Source organism: Cervus canadensis, chromosome 2, assembly GCF_019320065.1.
Source record: "Cervus canadensis isolate Bull #8, Minnesota chromosome 2, ASM1932006v1, whole genome shotgun sequence".
NCBI lineage: Eukaryota > Metazoa > Chordata > Mammalia > Artiodactyla > Cervidae > Cervus > Cervus canadensis.
Window position 1 is genome coordinate 40,635,015 of NC_057387.1, and position 19,368 is coordinate 40,654,382.

The 19,368-nt window shown below is 38.6% G+C and overlaps 1 protein-coding gene across 3 annotated transcripts; it reads left to right on the top strand.

Annotated features, from left to right (window-relative positions):
- Positions 1-22: 22 nt before the first annotated feature.
- Positions 23-18,857, top strand: EXTL2 (exostosin like glycosyltransferase 2). 3 transcript variants are annotated; one of them, XM_043460512.1, is made up of 7 exons: positions 23-247; positions 613-806; positions 1,017-1,185; positions 3,420-3,498; positions 12,826-13,253; positions 13,901-13,971; positions 16,751-18,857. In XM_043460512.1, the coding sequence occupies exons 4-7, from the start codon at positions 3,494-3,496 to the stop codon at positions 17,237-17,239; spliced, it is 993 nt and encodes a 330-aa protein (XP_043316447.1). In that variant the 5' UTR covers positions 23-247; positions 613-806; positions 1,017-1,185; positions 3,420-3,493; the 3' UTR covers positions 17,240-18,857. The 3 variants fall into 3 exon arrangements, with proteins under 3 accessions (XP_043316447.1, XP_043316449.1, XP_043316448.1); XM_043460513.1 differs by having other exon boundaries at positions 27-164; XM_043460514.1 differs by lacking the exon at positions 1,017-1,185 and having other exon boundaries at positions 23-806.
- Positions 18,858-19,368: the final 511 nt, after the last annotated feature.

Below are 19,368 nucleotides of genomic sequence, written 5' to 3' on the forward strand. Positions count from 1 at the left end.
TGGGGCGGGGCTTACGACGAGGGCGGAGTTGCGAGTTTTACAGTGGCCAAAGAGAGGTGGCATCCTGAAGGTGGTCTAAAGGGCCGACTTGGAGTGAAGTCCCGCCACCTGTATTCAGGAAGAAAATCCTGAGGTGGCCACCCACGAAGTGGGCTGGCCAGAAGGTTGAGAGCCCTCTCACGTTCACTCCGACTACTGCTGTTCCCGGATGCGCTGGCATCCTGCGCCTGCCCTTTCGCCATTGCCGGTATCTATTAGCATCAAATCCCAGTTTGTTCGGTAGCAGTGCTTGAGAATCCAGTCAGCAGGAAGCGCAAATGATAGGAAGCGCAAATGATGATGGTTTTGCTGGGTGAACTCTATGGGTACCCAAATCCAGTAATCCACCCAGCCCCGCGCCTCCAAACAGCGCCTGACCTTTCTGTACGTCACGCAGGAGGCAAATACCTTCCGAAAGAATGTTAAATGTATTTAAAAGAGCTCTTTTTGAAAGGAATGCCTACGAGACCGTGTTGGAATTGAGATTTGGTTAAAGCATTGACTGATTCCAGGACCATCTCAATCCGTTGTTAACCCCAAACTCGAGTTCGTACACGTCCCCTTTACTTCCAGGTCATCCCAGAGGCCGGAGCCGCGACTCTGATTCTTGTGAGAACCCCATTGCCCATTTCTGGGAAGCGCAAGGAAAATTGACTCGCTGGTGGGACACGAGGGCTGCGGAGCGCGGAGAAGCGAGCCTGCGGACCAGTCCTGGGCCCTACGGTCGCCGGAACTCCTCTTCGGTGTCTTTCTGGGAAACTCTTTGGGTAAGGTCAGGTGGTCCATCACCTGAATGATTAAAAGTTATTACGTTGAGGGAGAAATGGGGAAGACTAGCTTTTGGAAGTGAGCTAGAAACTACAAAACCGAGCTTCTTGGGAACAGCCTTTTAATCTAACAGGAAGTGGAGCATCACTGAAAGGGAGGGGCGGCCACCCGGTACTGTCCCCAGCTTTAGGCTCTCTCTTTGTGGGCAGCGTTTCATCCAGGTTATCAATCCAGCGAATGACGCCGGGTGAATGCAAACTGCTGGGTTTGGAGAAAAAGCAAAAAATGAGCAAGCGAGACGCCCCTTGCGTTTTATGATAACCAAGCTTCAAGCAAATAAATTGCCTAGGTCTCACTGCAGTCTTTTCTGCACGAGAGGTAAGGAAATAGCAAAATGCTCTCTGGTTAAAAAATTTTTTTACAATGAGACTATATCTGGTTTGCTCTCTTTCTTGGAACTTTATGAGTTTGTGGGGTAGTAATTCTGTGTTTTTATTTTTGAAAATATAATGTATGTATTCTACAATTTTTAAAAAAATGTTCATGTTAATTAAAACTGCTGTGTAAAAACAGCTCGATTCCAGAAATTAAGTTCTGGACAGAGTATTTTGTCTTTGCCTTTCTTGGCCTATATTTCATTATTTTAAACAGAAAAGCATAGAAACATTTTCACTTAGTAGCATTTATTTATATTTTTAGGAAGCTTTTATATTAGCCAGAGACTAAATTTTGCTCAACTGCACTGCTGGAGAAAGGTTAAATGGGTACAAATTAGGTTAATATTTAAATATTATAAATATTTCGACTGCAGTTGAGTTTTTCCTCCAAAGCTGCTTTATTTCAATATGATGTAACTGGGGACAGGGGTTGGGGGGGGAGGGTGGTTCAGATGTATGGAAATAACTAAATTTCAGCAACTCGTTTCCAGCATTATCTTAACTCATCAAGGTCGCTGCAATTTGACCCTGTGTTTTTGTATTCTGCCTTTGAAAATAAATTCTTCATTTTGACTGTATTGCTACAGATGAAAAATTGTTCAGTTGGTTTATGGAGAAGTCTGTGACACCATTTTTCAAATAGTTTTGAAATAAGCTGGAGAAACTGAAATTTAATTTCAGTTACATTGGTTCTGGAACTCCTAAATTCCTACACTGCTTACCCCCAAAAATGTAAGATAGCTATTCCTGCAAAGAACTTCTTTCAAAAAATGGCAATGCCACTTCACATTCTTTGATGGCATAATTACCAACTTAAGTTGTAAATATTTCTTAGAAATATAATGGTTTATATAAATTTCCAATTTAGGAATATAAATTGGACACTAAATCAGGAGAAGTTCTATGAGTGGAAAATGACGTCTGGCTTGTTTTGTCATCTTGAAATGATGTTTGTCCCATAATGTTAACCAATATATCTTGTCATATCATAGTTATAGTTACTTTCTTTCATTCATTCAATGGTCATTTAATGTGTCTACTATGTGCTAAGCTCTGTGCTAATCAGAGAATTAAAGTTCATGGAGGAATTTTATGGGAAGAGGAAGCAGATGTGAGGACAGGGCAAATCAGTCCAGGATTTTAGAACTATGTGATGCCAAGATGTGCACAAGAGGTGCTTTTGGTATAGAGAGGAGGAACAAGTGTCACCTGATGAGTCTAGATACAGGCTAAGCCACCCCTTTGTCCCTTCAGCAACTGTATCATGAAAGAATATGAGTTTGAAAAATCAAAAATGATTCTTCAGCTCTATTCAGGTGGTCATTATAGATGCAGTATCTTGTAAGCCTAATCAGCTCTGAATTCCTTCATATATTATGAGTTTATAAGATTTATAAAATAGGTAGATATATTCATGAACATTTTTAAACTAACGAATGATTTTCTGCCCTGAACTTTTATATAGCTGTTTAGATCATTGACTAATTAATTGTATTAGGTTAACTGTGTGGACTATATAGGGGGGGAAAGCTCTAACTTCTTAGACTTGTAATTGAGGACTGTGAGAAATGACGGCCAAGAGGAGTAAGGGGCAGAAGGTCATCTCCAGCCAAAGTTCTGACTCCCTTTGGGCAATAGTAAGGAATAGGAAGGATGTCATCTGTCATTCCTCAGTAAAGTAATTAATCCTGACCTTTGCCTGCAACTCTATTTTAAACCCTATGTTTTTCTTTTAGTACTTCAAATTGAATGCCATATGAACCTTAAGTGAAAAAAGAGTTTTGATGATAGATAAAACTACAGCCACTTAAAAGTCTAGAAATTGAATACAAGTGCAGGTTGTTGCATCTGGAGGCCTTTCTGCATGGCATATATGTTCTGGTTTCAAATGAGTAAACATTAGATCATCAGGATGATATGGATTTATTGTTTCTGGATATTTAAGGGAAAGATGAAAACAAAAATATAGCAGTGTTAGCTATAGGATAGCTATAGCTATCCTCAGGAGGATGTCATCTACCTAGTCGCCTACATGTGATTTTTAGAACACAGTATAGAAAATTTTAAGTTCTAAAACTAACTCAAAGTCTATGGGCCATGGCATTAAAGCATGTTTTTTTAATTCCTCCTGATTGACAAAAACATCACAGGAAATTCTTTGATTTCCCTTAATAGTGCCAAGAGAGCCTGTTGCTATCAATTACTGAAGCCATAAGGAAAAATTTTTCAAAAATTAAAACTTTACCATAATGAGGTAAGTACCACTATTTTCTTTTTACTTTTTAAAAATTGTAACCACTTTTAAGTGTGTAGCTCAGTAGTGTTAAGTGTATTGACTTTGTTGAGCAGTCAATCTCAAGAATGTTTTCATCCTGCAAAACTGAAACTCTACAACCATTAAACAACTCTCCATTTCTCTGTTCCCCGGGTCCCCAGCAGCCACCCTTCTGTTTTTCTGTTTCTTTGAATTTGACTATTCTAGATTCCTCATGTAAGTGAAATCACATAGTATTTGTCCTTTTGTACTGGCTTATTTCACTGAGCATGATGTCCTCAAGGTTCATCCATGCTGTAACATGTGCCAGAATTTCCTTCATTTTAAAGGCTGAATAATATTTCATTGTATGTCTATACCACATTTTTTTATCCATTCATCTGTCAATGGACATTGGGTTGCTGCCACCTTTTGGCTCTTGTGAATAATGCTGCTATGATCATAGGTGAAGTACCAATATTTTTATCTGAGAAAAAAATGTTTCCTATAGAGGTACTTTTGTTTCCTTGGAAATAAAGAGTTTTTACTTGAGCCAGGATCTGTTAGAAAATACCGTATTGCCTGTCTTAGATCGTATCCATTGAAATAGTATTCCAGACTATAACATAAAGTCAATAAAAAGTTTATTCCTGTAAACTAGAACAAAGCTGAAGCCAGAGACTACATGGAAAACGCTGAAAATACCAGGTGGGTCACAGGGGAGGCGGGAGTTTGTTCAGACCCTCCACTCTTTCTGTGGCTCAGGAAACATCATTTAATATTCTCAGGCTCAGCTATCCCATCTACGAAATGGGGTGGATGTGTTTTAATTCGCGTGGCTCTAAAGATTTGAGATGTTAGGTAACACACAGAGGAAAGAGGTCTGACAACTTTTGTTACTACTGGTAAGTTCTGTGAGGGCAGGAATTGGAGGTCTTACTCATTATCAACCCTAGTGTCTGACAGTGCTGGGCTGGGTAAGCACCTAGGAATGTTTGTTTGTGGACTACCATGGATATTCTGACCTTCCTCTAATAAAGTTAGGAAGCTCACCTGAATTCGGATTGCATTGATTTTAGTTCTGATATCTAAAGCTCTGTACAAATTATAATCTGTACATATAAAATTTGTTTCTCTTTGAGAAACGATTTTGGAATGTGAGTTTATTGCTGAAGACCAGTATTGTGTAAAAAGTAAGAGGATTCTGTAGAACATTCCAAGGATCTGTCGCCCAGCAATCTTGCCTCCCCTTCACTTTCCTGTGACTAAAACAGAGAGGAGTGCAAATGAAAAGCTTCAATATTCTGGAATGGTAAAAATAATGTATTTGTAGATAGACTTGGTTTCTTTTTGACCCATTTCTTGAACTAATTTTGCATGACACTGTACTGAGCTAAAAATGCTTTTCTATTTCTAGGCTTTCTTCTTAGGATGCATTGACTCCTTGGATCCTTATAAGTAGTGGATGTTTCTCTTAGGAATAAGACCATTCCTTCTCCTGCTCTGATATATGTCCATAAGTTTGATCATCTTCAAACATCATCATCATAATTATCATCATGATAGCTACAGTTAATTAGCAATTCCAAGAGGAAGATGCAAGACTGGAAGAAACTTTCATCTAGCATAATTGAGACCTGTGCACTTTGAGGGTAGAGAGGGCCTCTGCCTCAGTAACAAATGGCTGGATTGATGGAGGCAGTGTTTTTTTTTTTTTTGGAGGCAGTGTTTTAAGAAGACTTTCTACATAATATTTATATGCTATTTCCTCTTTAATCAATGATGAGAAAGCAAATCTAGTTAATTGAGAGTAGCTGCCTGAAGAGGTATTGAGAAGCAATTTGATGCTTTGTACAGGATGCCTTAGCAGGGGACAAAAATGCCAGGACTGACAAGCAGCCTTTGCTGCTGATAACAGGGCAAGACTGGGGAGGAAAGTGGAGACACAGGTACTTGGTGTCTGCTATCTGTGTTTTATGGGCTTCCTAGGTAGCTCAGTGGTAAAGAATCCTCCTGCAATGTAGGAGACCCGGTTTCAATCGCTGGGTCAGGAAGATCCCCTGTAGGAGGAAATGGCAACCCACTCCAGTATTCTTGTCTTGGAAATCCCAGTACAGTCCATGGGATTGCAAAGAATCAGACACTGCCTAGCAAATGAACATGCATGTGTGCGCGCACACACACACACACACATGTTTTTTAGAGTTCATTTGAACCTGATATACCTGTAAGGGAATGACTCACTCAACCTGGCTGCCAGGAGGAGGACTTGCTTTTTAATGTGATCAATACAGAAATTTTTTCTTACAGCTTGCAATGAGAAATGACCTGTGGCAGCAACTTTTATTTTTCAAATGTGATATTATAGTAAATGCAGCTATTTACCAATATGTTTTAGCAATTTTGTTTCAGAACGCTAGACTCAAAAGGGCAGGAAAGGTCAATCTTAAGCCTTCTAAATGACAGAACTTAGATTGGCTATCAGTGATCCTATATATGTTGTAGTCAGTTCTACTGTTGATAAAAAAAGATGAATCACTTTAACCCTAAGAGCCAGTTCATGACACAGTAGATCCAGATTGTAGGCATCTAAATCATCTGTTCAGATCACTGTACAGTTGGTTGTAAACACAGTGAAACCACAAGGTAAATCTGTGATACTATGTGGATCCTTTTATTATTTATTACTTTAAGTCTTCATATTCCTGCCTTTCTTATTCCTATATAAATAATATCATTAACACAAAATAACTTATTTTGATTATTTGGACTGGTGAAAAAAGTAATGAGAGTTAAGACTCCCTGATGGGAATTAGGGACTTCTCTGGTGATCCAGTGATTAAAATTTTGTCTTCCAATACAGGGGACACAGGTTCAATCCCTGGTCAAGGAGCTAAGATCCCACATGCCTCATGTCCAAAAACCCAAAACATAAAACAGAAGCAATATTTTAACAAATTCAATAAAGACTTTAAAAAAATATAGCTTATGTATTAAGAAAGGCGTTTCTTAAAAAGAAGAAGAACCATAAAAAATAAATAGATGGGTTCCTTAAAAGGAAAACTGAGGGAAAATCATTTAGGAAGGTGAGGATATCATTGGTTGAAAATGAGAAAGCTGAATGGCATTTATAAAATACACTGAAAAGAATGAATTTCCTGAATAGGGGGAAATACAAAGGTAAAAGCTCTTCTTAGAATACTCTCTAGCACCTGGAAAAGACTCATAAAGAACAGTAACCTTTCATGTACTATTTCTGGCATTCTGGATTTTTCAATGAAATAAATTCTAGTGTGTGCTGCTTAAAACTAATGGAAGAGGCTTACTCTAAGCAATAATGAACTGACATGTGGTGTTCTGACTTAGTTTTCTATTTCTGTCAATTGTCCTGAAGTCTCTCTAGGTTTTTTTCAGTTCCTAAACAAAATTTAAACTTTCATTTCTCAGCTATCCAAGATCTTATTGTCTCTTTGTTTAAGCCATGTATGCTGCCAGATTAAGGATACAGCTTCTGGTTATTGTTACCAGAATTTACAAGGATGATATTATCTAATAAGTGATGCTTTTCTCCCAAGGCAATTCAGCTTATTCTCCAAGAACTTCCATAGAAATAGGGATGTTCAAAAGCATTTTAATGAAGAATGTCTTTGAAAAAATCAGAGTTCTAGGACATCTATAAAGTAGTTTTGGCCACAGAACTTAAAGTAGAAAGGTGATTTGTGTGGCCTGAGCTTTAGACTACATGTCATGCCCTGGTCCCCAGATGGGGGATAACCCAGGTCTTTTATAGAAGGAATGGTTTCTTAAGTCTTGACTCGATCTTAATTTGCGTTTAATTTGAGTTTTTTTTTTTTTAATTTCAGGCATTTCTTAGTCATTGTGAAGTTTGTTGTTGTTATTTAGTCATTGTGTCTGACTCTTTGCGACCCCATGGACTGCAGACTACCAGGTTCCTCTGTCCATGGGATTTCTCAGACAGGAACATGGGAGTGGGTTGCCATTTCCTTCTCCAGGGGATCTTCCCAACCGAGGGACTGAACCCCTGCATCTCCTGCTTTAGCAGTTGGATTCTTTACCACCGAGCCACCAGGGAACTCCCGTTGTGAAGTTTAAGGCTGTTTAAATATAGATTCCCTCGCTTTTTTCAACCATAGAGAATTGTGAACCTTGCTCAAAAAATGGCCAGGCACTGTTCTGAATTGCAGAGCCTGACAAAAAGGGCCCTCAATACAGTCGGAGTCACAAAGGAGGCTCAGTCAAGAGCTGTAACACCTGGAAACAAAGGCTGATAGCACCGCTTTCCCCGTCCCCAGGATCACTGAGGGTGGGGAGTGGTGAGGGCAACGCTCACAGAGGAGGGGGTGCAGAAGGGCAGGGTGTAGGGGTCTGGGGCGTGGGGAGAACGGGTTTTGTAGTGGAAAAGAGCATGTACAACGTGTGGAGTCATGGTCAGCCTGCTGGCTCTAGGGACCATGAGACCAAAGTCCTTTTGGAATTGGGTGCCACATGTGCCTTTGCCTCAGTTGGAACAATGTGTATCGCCCGCATGCTGTAAGCCTGGCCAGAAACTGCTCGTCGGGTGTACGCTGATGTCTTCTAATTCTTTCATGTTCACAAAAGGGAACCCCAGGTTCTAAATTAGCCTCTGTGTTCCACCTTGGACTGTTTTTATCTCGTGGCAGTGAAGGGCCCCTTTCTGAGCATCTGTATGCTATAATCATCAGTTTTTTTGGCAAGTGTGTATTTTGGAGGATGAGCCAGAGGAGAAAACAATCTGTACAATATGAGGCAAATCTCATAGTGAAATGGCAGAATAGTTACTGTTCTTCCACCATCTGTGGCATTAAAATGAAAATGACAGCTTCTCAGTGTATGACGTGACGCTGCTCATTGCTTTTCTATCTCGTGAGTCAGAGGACATAACTAATCTTCATTCATGCCATGCTCTGGCTAAATTAGTCTTTGTTCATGCTATGCTCTGGCTATTTGTTTTCAGCTTTTGTCTGGATAATTGTTGCTTTTCAATCCCAAGGAACTAGCCTGGAGTAAAGAATTCATCATTCAGTAGTGTTCTTCCTGAGGAACTCTGGTAGAAGATGTAGTAAATAACTCAATAGCAGGTCTTTGAAAATTCAGATTGCCTCATTCATTTAAAGACAAACACTAGAGAATTTGTTGTTTCATTGTATTATTTACTTTCCTACTCTGTCTTATGTCCACATTTAAGAAAATTTCTTAAAATTTCAAATAATGGTTTTCTAAAAGCTACCTCACTTTTCAAATATTTAAAAATTCTTATATAATGACCCAGCCATTCCTCTCCCAGGTACATGCGCAAAAGAAATGAAAACATATGTTCACAAAAAAACATGTACATGATTATGTGTAACAGCAGTATTCATAATAGCAAAATGTGGAAGCAACCCAAATGTCCAGCAACTGTTAACACAAACAAATTGTGGTATATCTGTACAATAGAATGTTATTTGGCAATAAAAAAAGAATTAAGTATGGATATATACTATGACATGGGTGAACCTTGAAAACATTTATGCTAAGTGAAAAAAGCCAGACACATAGGCCATATATTGTATGATCTCTTTTTAGGAAATGTCCAGAATAGGCAAACTATGGAGATGAAAGTGGATCAGTGTTTGCTGGATGCTGGGGTAGAGAATGAGGGGAAATGGGGGTGAGAGGTGACTGCTAATGAGTAGGTCTTGGGTTTCTTTTCAGAGTGTTAAAAATGTTATAAAATTAGATTTGGTTGCACAATTCTGTGTAGATACTGAAAGCTACTGAGCTGTGTACTTTATATGGGTGAAGCTTATGATATGTGAAATAAATGTTAATAAAGTTGTAAAAAAAATCAACATACCAATATTAGTATTTATATTATCATACAGGTACCTTAGTGGCAGTCTCATAGACTAGTTTATGACGCATCCTTGCAGAATTTACCACAACACGGTGGAAAGAGTCACGGACTGTGCCATCAGGGATCTAGGTCCTTTTTGGAATGAAGCAGGGTTTCAAAAAATACAGACAGATATCATTTTAAATTTTATTTATTATTTTTGGCTGCCCTGAGTCTTCACTGCTGGGCAGGGGCTTTCTCTAGTTGCAGTGAGTGGGGGCTGCTCTCTAGCTGTGGTGCATGGGCTTCTCATTGCCATCGCTTCTCTGGTTGTGGAGCACGGGCTCTTGGGCACTCGAGTTTCAGTAGTTGTGGCTCCCGGGCTCTACAGCACAGGCTCAGTAATTGTGGTGAGTGGGCTTAGTTGTTCCCCGGCATGTGGGATCTTCTGCGACCAGGGATCGAACCTGTGTCACCTGCATTGGTAGGCAGATTCTTAACCACTGGACCACCAGGGAGGTTTACAGATATACTTTTAAGTTAAATCATTTTAATTCTTGATTCTTTCTAAGATGGAGTTTATCCAGGTGTATTCTTTCTCATATTCCCCATTTAAAACTCAAAGCTGTGACCTCTTAGATGATACATTCTTCTCTAGACAATGAACAGAAGAAAGCTATACACTGAAATCCAAATAGCTATATGAAGTCATCACTGTCCAATCTGTTCTAAGGCTGTTTCCAGTGCATCTACAATAAAGTCCCAGACTTCATCTGTTCTCAAAGTACAGAGATGCCACTTGCACTGCAGTCTATATAGTTCTTACTCTTCTATACAGACTACACATTTTACATAACTTTATTGGTCTGTATAACTGCATGAAATATTTGCATTGTCTTTCCAAGGATATAAATTATTCATAACTCTCAAAACATTTTTGATAGAAGGAAAATAGGGGGTTAGAAGCTATCTGACAGAGGAAATTTCTATGATGGATATGGAGGAAAACTCCCACTTAAAAGTATATTATTGGTAAAAGTGAAACAGTCATTCATGAATTCTCTTTGACAGTGTCTATTTATAGTAGGCTATATAGATGAATCTTCATTACTCTTTCTCCACTAAACTGGCAGGTAGTTACCAGAATCTGCTTTATAGACTAGAGACACTGCTATATAAATTCTAGAATATGTTATTCCTACTCTGCTGTAGAAAATGAACATTAAGATCTCAATCAAGGTACACTTTAAAGTGGTTGTCAGATGAATCTTAACTCTGAGTGCTTATAACCAGCCATTTTTATGCAGAACTGAAAATATGTTTTATGAGACTTGCTTTTGATTCAGCGTTAGAAGGATTATTAAGGTCTTTGAATCAAGACTATTAATTTATAATGGTTTCTGTTTGGTTTATCACATTAACAGTATGTATTGTTTTAGGGAGAGGTTATATACAATGAAGACATTTGTACTCTCAAGCCTTAAAGTGGCCATCCTTGACAAATAATCATAGTAAAGCTGAGGTTACCTAAAAAATAATCCATTTTATTCATTTCTTAGAGTGAGGCCATGATGAAAGGGGAAACACAAAATTGCTTTTCTTAACAGAACATGTTGCAGACAAAGTCCAGGAGAGAATATCCTTGAAAGCTCTCTGAAAAGATTACTACAAGGGAACATTGCTTTTCAAATCTGGGCTTTTGAAAAGTGAGAGTCGCTGAGTGACATTGACCATTCCCTTGTCCTTATGAATAAGTTCTTCCTTTGCTTGCCGAGCACTCAATGCACTAGCACGGTATGGAGTATGTTCTCCTTCCGTCTTTAGAATTCTCCAGTCCCTGCTCTTGTGAGCTTTAAAAGATGTTAAAGGCATGGTCTATATGACCTCTCTATGTCCTTGTTGACCTATATAGAGAAAAACTATTTCTACGGTGGCACCGCACACCTCACAACGTGAAACAAGATCAGGGGAACTGTTGCCAAGTTTCCTCAGTGAAAAACAGAAGAGTAGTTGCCCATCATTTGGATAGTGAAGTGAGATTTCGTTTGGAATCTAATGTCTCCAGAATGATGGCCTAGCTACAAGTGCCCAACTGAAACCCCAAGGTGTCCTTCTGATGTATTCTCTTCATTACCACTATCCTAAATTAACTTTGACTTTATTTACTTTATCTCTCCCTATTGTTTCCTCTGCTACGAACAGCAGAGACATCGTCTCTCTTATTCATTGCTAAAATAGTGCTCAGTAATTATTTAATTTATTGAGTAAATAAGCAAATACGATGGCATGCAAAGCACAGAGTACAGGATCTAGTAAGTAATAAACCATTATAATTGTTTGCTGCTGCTGCTCCTACCACTGTTATCTGATTCATATATTAGCATTCTTCATATAATTTCATTTGGAAACAAGTTTGCTGCCAAAAGTTAAGTTTAAATTTAGTATACGGAAGTGTTTATATATATATATGTGTGTGTGTGTATATATATATGTGTGTGTATATATATTTTAGAATAAGTTGTACACCTTAAATATATATAATTTTATGTGTCAGTGATATCTCAATGAAGCCATTTAAATAATTAGTATACTACTAAGAGAAATGTATACTAATTATAGTTACTAAGAGAAATATAGGGCTTCCCAGGTGGCTCAGTGGTAAAGAATCTGCCTGCCAGTGTAGATGTGGGTTCGACCCCTGGGTTGGGAAGATCTCCTGGAGAAGGAAATGGCAATCCACTGCAGTATTCTTGCCTGGGAAATCCCATGAACAGAGGAGCCTGGTGGGCTACAGTCCATGGGATCACAAAAGAGTCAGATATGACTGAGTGACTAAACAACAACAACAACAAAAGGGAAATATAATCCAATTTTAAAAAATAATCTCAGTTCCAAATTTTTAGTAGCGAAATGAGGGCAAATTTTAAAATATGCTGCTTAATTCTTCCTGTGTATAGATGTTCTTTGGTCTGCAACTGCAAAGCAGTCAGGGAAGGGAAGGTTTATTCACTGCACTTTTTTTGTCTTCAGTCAGTTCAGTCGCTCAGTCGCTCAGTCGTGTACGACTCTTTGTGACCCCATGAATCGCAGCACGCCAGGCCTCCCTGTCCATCACCAACTCCCGGAGTTTACTCAAACTCAAATTCATCAAGTCGGTGATGCCATCCAGCCATCTCATCCTCTGTCGTCCCCTGCTCCTCCTGCCCCCAATCCCTCCCAGCATCAGGGTCTTTTCCAGTGAGTCAGCTCTTCGCATCAGGTGGCCAAAGTGTTGGAGTTTCAGTTTCAGCATCAGTCCTTCCAGTGAACACCCAGGACTGATGTCTTATGCCAAATCAAAAAGGCAGGAGGAACTGAACTTGAATAACTAAAAGGTGATTCACCTTTCTCTCCTTAAAAAAGCAGAGGCAAAACCATGGTAACTAGTAAGAATGCTAAGATTCTGCATTTTACTTCCATTTCCACCCCAGGTGTTGCCACATCTGCAAGCTCCCAGGAAGAGTGATGGGAATTCGCCTGCTTCGTCTGTCTTTGGTGGTCATCCTTGTGTTACTGCTGGTAGCTGGGGCTTTAACCACTTTACTCCCTAATATCAAAGAAGACAAGATGCTCACTTTGCGTAGGGAAATAAAATCTCAGGGCAAGCCCACCCAGGATTCCTTTACTCTCATAATGCAGACGTACAACAGAACAGATCTCTTATTGAGACTTTTAAATCATTATCAGGCAGTACCATATCTGCACAAAGTGATTGTGGTATGGAACAATGTTGGGGAGAAGGGACCAGAGGAGTTATGGAACTCCCTAGGGCCTCACCCTGTCCCTGTGAACTTCAAAGCACAGACCACAAACAGGATGAGAAATCGACTCCAGGTCTTTCCTGAACTGGAAACCAAAGGTGAGTTGCAGCTGGGTTTTTAGTCTGACAGGGCTGCAGTTAACCAGAACTGGGGACTCGTGTGTGGCTTTGGGGCCTCCTACTTACCTTAATTGTCTGGAGAAAATAGGGAAATTTAATCATGAGAAAGCATTTTGAAAAGCTTAAGAGGCAGTTTCCCAGATATCAAGAAGCAGTCTCCTAGGGAAGAAATCACATATATCTTGCAACAGTGATAAAGAGGTTAATTAATATTGTAAAAGAAGACATGCTATGATTACATCTTATTGCATCACAGAAGTTAGTAAAATGCTGTTTAACTTATGCTTGATGTGTTTTGCCACCTTCTTTTCCTCCCACTCATAGCAGTTACATGAACTTGTAATTTGCTTAAAAGAACCTTGGTTTTATTTATTTATAGGTTCATTAGTTTCTAGGATAATGGATGATAACTACATGATAATCTCCCCCTTTGGAAATTATAAAATCAATTATAGTTCAAGTAAAAACTTTTTCTTCTAGATAAATCTTTAAGAATACATTTTTTATTTACTGATTTCATTCAGAAAATACAACATCTGAATGATCTATAAAGACACCACTGTGTCTTACAACTTCTGTCTTTACTTCCAAACTGTTTGATTTAAATTTTTTTTCTTTCATTTCAGCGGTGTTAATGGTAGATGATGACTTGCTAATTAGCGCCCAGGACCTTGTTTTCGCTTTTTCTGTGTGGCAGGTAATGTTGCTACTTGCTTTATGAAATCATCAGTATTAAGTCTGATCTAGTGTTTAACCAGAGAAACATGGTTTAATGTGGGGGTTACCCAGATTAGTATAGACAGTATTTATCTAAAAAGGAGATTACTTTGTCATAAAGTAATCAGATTTCCTGAGCTCAGTTAAGCTAACTGACAGTTATGGTACCTTTTATCTATACTTGATTTATATTTGGTATACTGGGGAGAAGAGCTAGAATTCCCTTCCAAAGAACAATGAGGAAATGCTCTGGTATAGAACAGAGCAAAGACTAAAATCACGAGACACTTTTCCACAAGGCCATAGACCTGTATCTCAAATGAGAAGTGTACTTCTGTATTAATGCTGCATAGAGCTTCCTTTGAAAGAAATAATTGATTACATCCACAAAATTTAATTCTGAGACCATTGTTTAAAAACTAATGTTAATAATAATTATACATGCACCATTGTGGTGGCAGATTTTTCCCCCCTTAAATCCCAGCTGGTATAAATAGGCATTAATTGCCTGGTATTCTATAAAAACACCTTTTTCCTGTTGAATATTTGTTCATAGTAGCCAGCTTTTACATGTTTCACTATAAGTACCTGAAAGCAGAACTGCATACAAATACTCTGAATCCTGTACAGTAACTAAACACTGTGCTACCCAATAAATGGTCTAATTTGCACTGTAGTAACTCTCCTTGATTAGCAACTTGAGATGTGACAACATTAGGTATTAATGGTAAGCGGCCACAGTACTCTACAGATACCAGCATTTTCAAAACTTCAGTTTTCAGCTTCATGCCTAGCGTACTGATCAACACATTTTTTCCATATCAGCAATTTTTCCAGCCCCATAAATAAAAGCTTCCCAGGCCAAAATTTCTAATGTAATACTCCAGCTGTGAGATTTCTATTTCAGGTGAAAAAATCAATTTTCTGAAAATGTCAGGTTTGGGGAAATATGAGAACTACGGTTAATTAGAACAATCCAAGTAAACCATGATTAAAGATGGATAAATATGATTTTAAGTTTCATCCATAAAACTATCAAGAACAGTTTCAATCCATTGCCCAAGATAATCTGACTCCTAGAGTTTGGTCCCATTGGTGCCCTATGGAGTGTGGAGATTTGGGGCACGGAGACAAGCAGGATTAGAACGGACACACGTCTGTGCCTTTGCACTTAACCACGACCTCCATTTGCAGTGCTTTTCCTTTTCCTGCTCTAGCCATCTGTGAAAGCTCCGTCATCCTCCTAGATTATGTAAGTGGCGCCTCGTCTCTGAGGCCTCCCAGCGTTTATCCTCCCAAGCCCCTGATGTTCCCCTTCACCTCCCAGCAACACACCTGTTGCTCTGTCCTCAGCGCTGTCCTGAGAATTACTCAGCTGCATTTACAGCTTTCTCAACAGTGTGGTGATTCCTAGCTCACGTATCTGTATCATACTCTCCCTAGATTGTGCTTTCTTTGACATGGGATTAAATCCAGACTGATTTGTGTGTGTGTGTGTCCCTAGTTTAGTGTCTGTTAGTAAATGAGTGAAACTCAAGGTATTTATGAGATTGAACTAAACCTTTTTCAGTTCATATTTCTTTTCCATGACTCACTGCTTTTCTTTGCTGATTTTTGTTTTATTTTTAGTCATTCTTATCCTACTATTATTGCTTTAATACCATCCTTTCTTCATAGATCCTGACACATCTCTTTATATATAGAGAGAGATATATATATGTATATATATATGACTTCCCCCGTGGCTAAGCAATAAAGAATCCACCTGCAGTATAGAAGACGCAGGAGACACCAATTTGGTCCCTGGGTCAGGAAGATCCCCTGGAGGAGGAAATAACAACCCATTCCCGTATTCTTGCTGGGAAAATCCCATGGGCAAAAGAGCCAGCAGGCTATGGTCCATAGGGTTGCAAAGAGTCAGACACAACTGAAGCGACTATATACATATATATATATATATGTATAGGTGTGTGTATACACACACACCTATACATATTGACCTTTGAACAACACAAGCTTGAAGCATACAGGTCCATTTACACTCAGATATTTTCAATAAATACCTACCATATTACTACATGATGCGTGGTTGGTTGAATCTGTAGATGCAGAACCATGGATATTGAAGGCTGACTATAAAGTTATACATGAATTTTCCATTATACTGTCAGTTGGCACCCTTAACTCCTGCATTGTTTAAGGGTCAACTGTATATATATGTGTGTGTGTATTTTTTTTTAAAAAAGAAAAGGGATAAAAACAAAACATTGTTTAAAACCAACAGTGACTTTCAAAAACATTGAAATCAACATGCAAAAGCAGTAAAATGATACATGTACATCCATAATTTTATTTACTCCTAAGAGATTAAAACAGTTTTTCAAAATAATCACATATTCTTAATCTCCTGTAATAAGCATTGTTCATATAGTCAACTTCTTTTACAGTAAACTCTGAAAACCAGACTCTTTGGTGACTAGAATTTATTAATATCAGATAATGTGTGAGCTGGGAGACTATTTGAGAGGTCAGAAATTTTTTAAAGAGATATGGGTCATGATGGAATTTGAACTTTAAACTTACCAGGACATAGATTTATGAAGTTGCCTGGAGTTAAAGGAAATTGAGATGTAGAAGCCAGGAATAAAAGAACACTGACAAATCAGTTTAATTATTTCTGTAATAAATCATTGCCTTTTTCACCATCTTAGCTCTAAAGAAATGCCACACTGAATTATTATTTTTTTTTATATTTTCAGCAATTTCCTGATCAAATTGTAGGATTTGTTCCCAGAAAGCATGTGTCTACCTCCTCTGGTATCTACAGCTATGGAGGTTTTGAACTGCAGACACCAGGGTTTGGAAATGGTGATCATTACTCCCTGGTCCTGATTGGAGCCTCGTTCTTCCACAGCAAATACCTGGAACTCTTTCAGAGGCAGCCTGCAACTGTCCATGCTTTGTTAGATGAGACGCAGAACTGTGATGACATTGCCATGAATTTTATCATCGCCAAGCACACTGGGAAGACTTCAGGGGTATTTGTGAAACCTGTAAACATAGCCAATTTAGAAAAGGAAACTACCGGTGGCTATTCTGGAATGTGGCATCGAGCTGAGCACTTTCTGCAGAGGTCTTATTGTATAAACAAGCTTGTTAACATCTACGACAGCATGCCCTTAAAATACTCCAACATTATGATTTCTCAGTTTGGTTTTCCATACGCCAATCACAAAAGTAAAATATGAAAGTGAAGCAGACACAAAAACAAACCTCAGAACTGCTTGTTATTTGAGTAGCTTCTTCGTGCTCTGGTTGGTCTTTTTATTTATTTATTTTTAAGCAACATCACAAACTTTTTTTCTACTCCAGAAGTCTCTACAAAGGGGAAGAATGCATGGGGCTTCTAGGATGTACAATTTACATGTGCTTCAAAACCCGAGAAGCTGATATTATCCAGATAGGTCTTGTGATAAGTCTTCCTTCATGGATATAATTCCTTGGTCAACAATTTTATTGTTTACCTGCTCAGACTGTTCGACAGTTTGTTTTAAATTGAAGTTGATTTACAGTGTCGTGATAATGCTCTACAATTTTGTTTTTTGACTCCTGGCACTTTTCTTAAGAACCTTTAGCAAGCCGTTTCCAGGATCAAAATCTCCAGAGAAGTATTTTTCAGCTTTTTCATTCAAGGATGATTATTTTCATCTGAAGCCTGAAATGCCTCTTTCTCAAAAGACTGTGGTGTAGGGTAAAGCCATGTGAGGAGAGAATAGTCTCAATCCCATGTAAAAACAAGTGGAGATTTTGTGACTATCAGGGTTTCTCTTCTGGTTCGTCCAACCAGCCCTTTCCAGGACTAGCTCATCCCAGCATGGTTTTGATGCAACCATCAGCGCTTTCTGTGGTTAAGTCTGTTGTGACTGGTTGGGTTAACTTTAGTAGCTGAATGATGTCTAGTTGTTTGCTTGACTTTTCTGAACATTTACTGCATGGATCACATAAAAGTGCAGCCTGTATTTCTTATATGCAACTTCTTTGCAGCAAGGAGTTAATGTGTTACTAGATTCAGGTCCTACATTTTGGCACTGAATCTGACTTTGAGATTGTACATTAACTTCTAGATTTTATATAAAAGATGTATTGTTTAAGAAACATGTGTAAAGTAACTCTTCTGACAGAGTGATTCAGTAAGACCAGGCAGAAATTAAAACCCTTACTATCTGATGATCTTTATTGTTATAAAAGCATCAGTTATCTCATGGATACTAAAATGTTGTGTGTGTTATACACAGAGTCAGTCTCTTGGATTCTGAATTCCCCCTCCGAGCCCCTGCTGCCAAAAGATTCAGAGATCATGATGAAATTTGAATTACATAGATGTAGAAAAAAATAAAAGACCTGAGTCGTAGCAGAGAAATTCCACAGGGAGCCTGCATCAGTTCATTATTAAGTTGCCCACTCTCTGTTACATGAATTAGTGTCTGTTCCACACTGTGTTTGGTCCTTAATTCACTACTGGTGGAAAGGAATACTTAATTAAGCTTCTTTCTACCACATTCTCCTCTTCTTATTCCCCCTCCTTCTCCCATATTCCATAATGGTCTCAAAATGGCACAGCTATGAAAATAATTGTGGTTAACGTTCCAACAATGAGATCTCTTGTACAGTTAGCTCAGTGTATATTGTTCCTTTCCATGGGCATGTGTATGTGTGTTAATGCCATCTGAGAAAACCAGTAGAACTTGAAGCCTCACTAAAAGTCTATAGTGTTAATTATCTGCTTTATCAAACCTTGGTAGTGATTTTTTTTTTTTTTTTGCCTCTTGAGATTGACAGATAAATAAAATAAACTTTTACCACCCAGATGTTTTTGTTAATTAAGCAGACTTATGCTTTTTTTTGTCTGTATTCACACAAATTTCCAAATATTCTCATATTGCTTAGAGTAAGGTAGGGATATCTGCTACATTCCCCATGAGAAAATTTTCCAGTGGGAAAATATTCTCAGATTTTTTCATCTTCTATTCTTAAACATCTATTCTTCAGCATCACTCAATTTGCTCATATATTTTTCAGACGTTGTAGAGCATATATGAAAACAAAGTGAAGTTCAATCTGTATTACAAAGACTCTTGCATTGATTGGGACAAAACTTCTACACAGGTGGCACTAGTGGTGAACCTGCCTGCCGATGCAGGAGACACAAGAGACACAGATTCTATTCCTGTGTCGGGAAGATCCCCTGGAGAAGGAAATGGCAACCCACTCCAGTATTCTTGCCTGGAGAATCCCATGGACAGAGGAGCCTAGCAGGCTACAGTCCATAGGATCACAAAGAGTCGCACATGACTGAAGCGACTTAGCACACATGTAC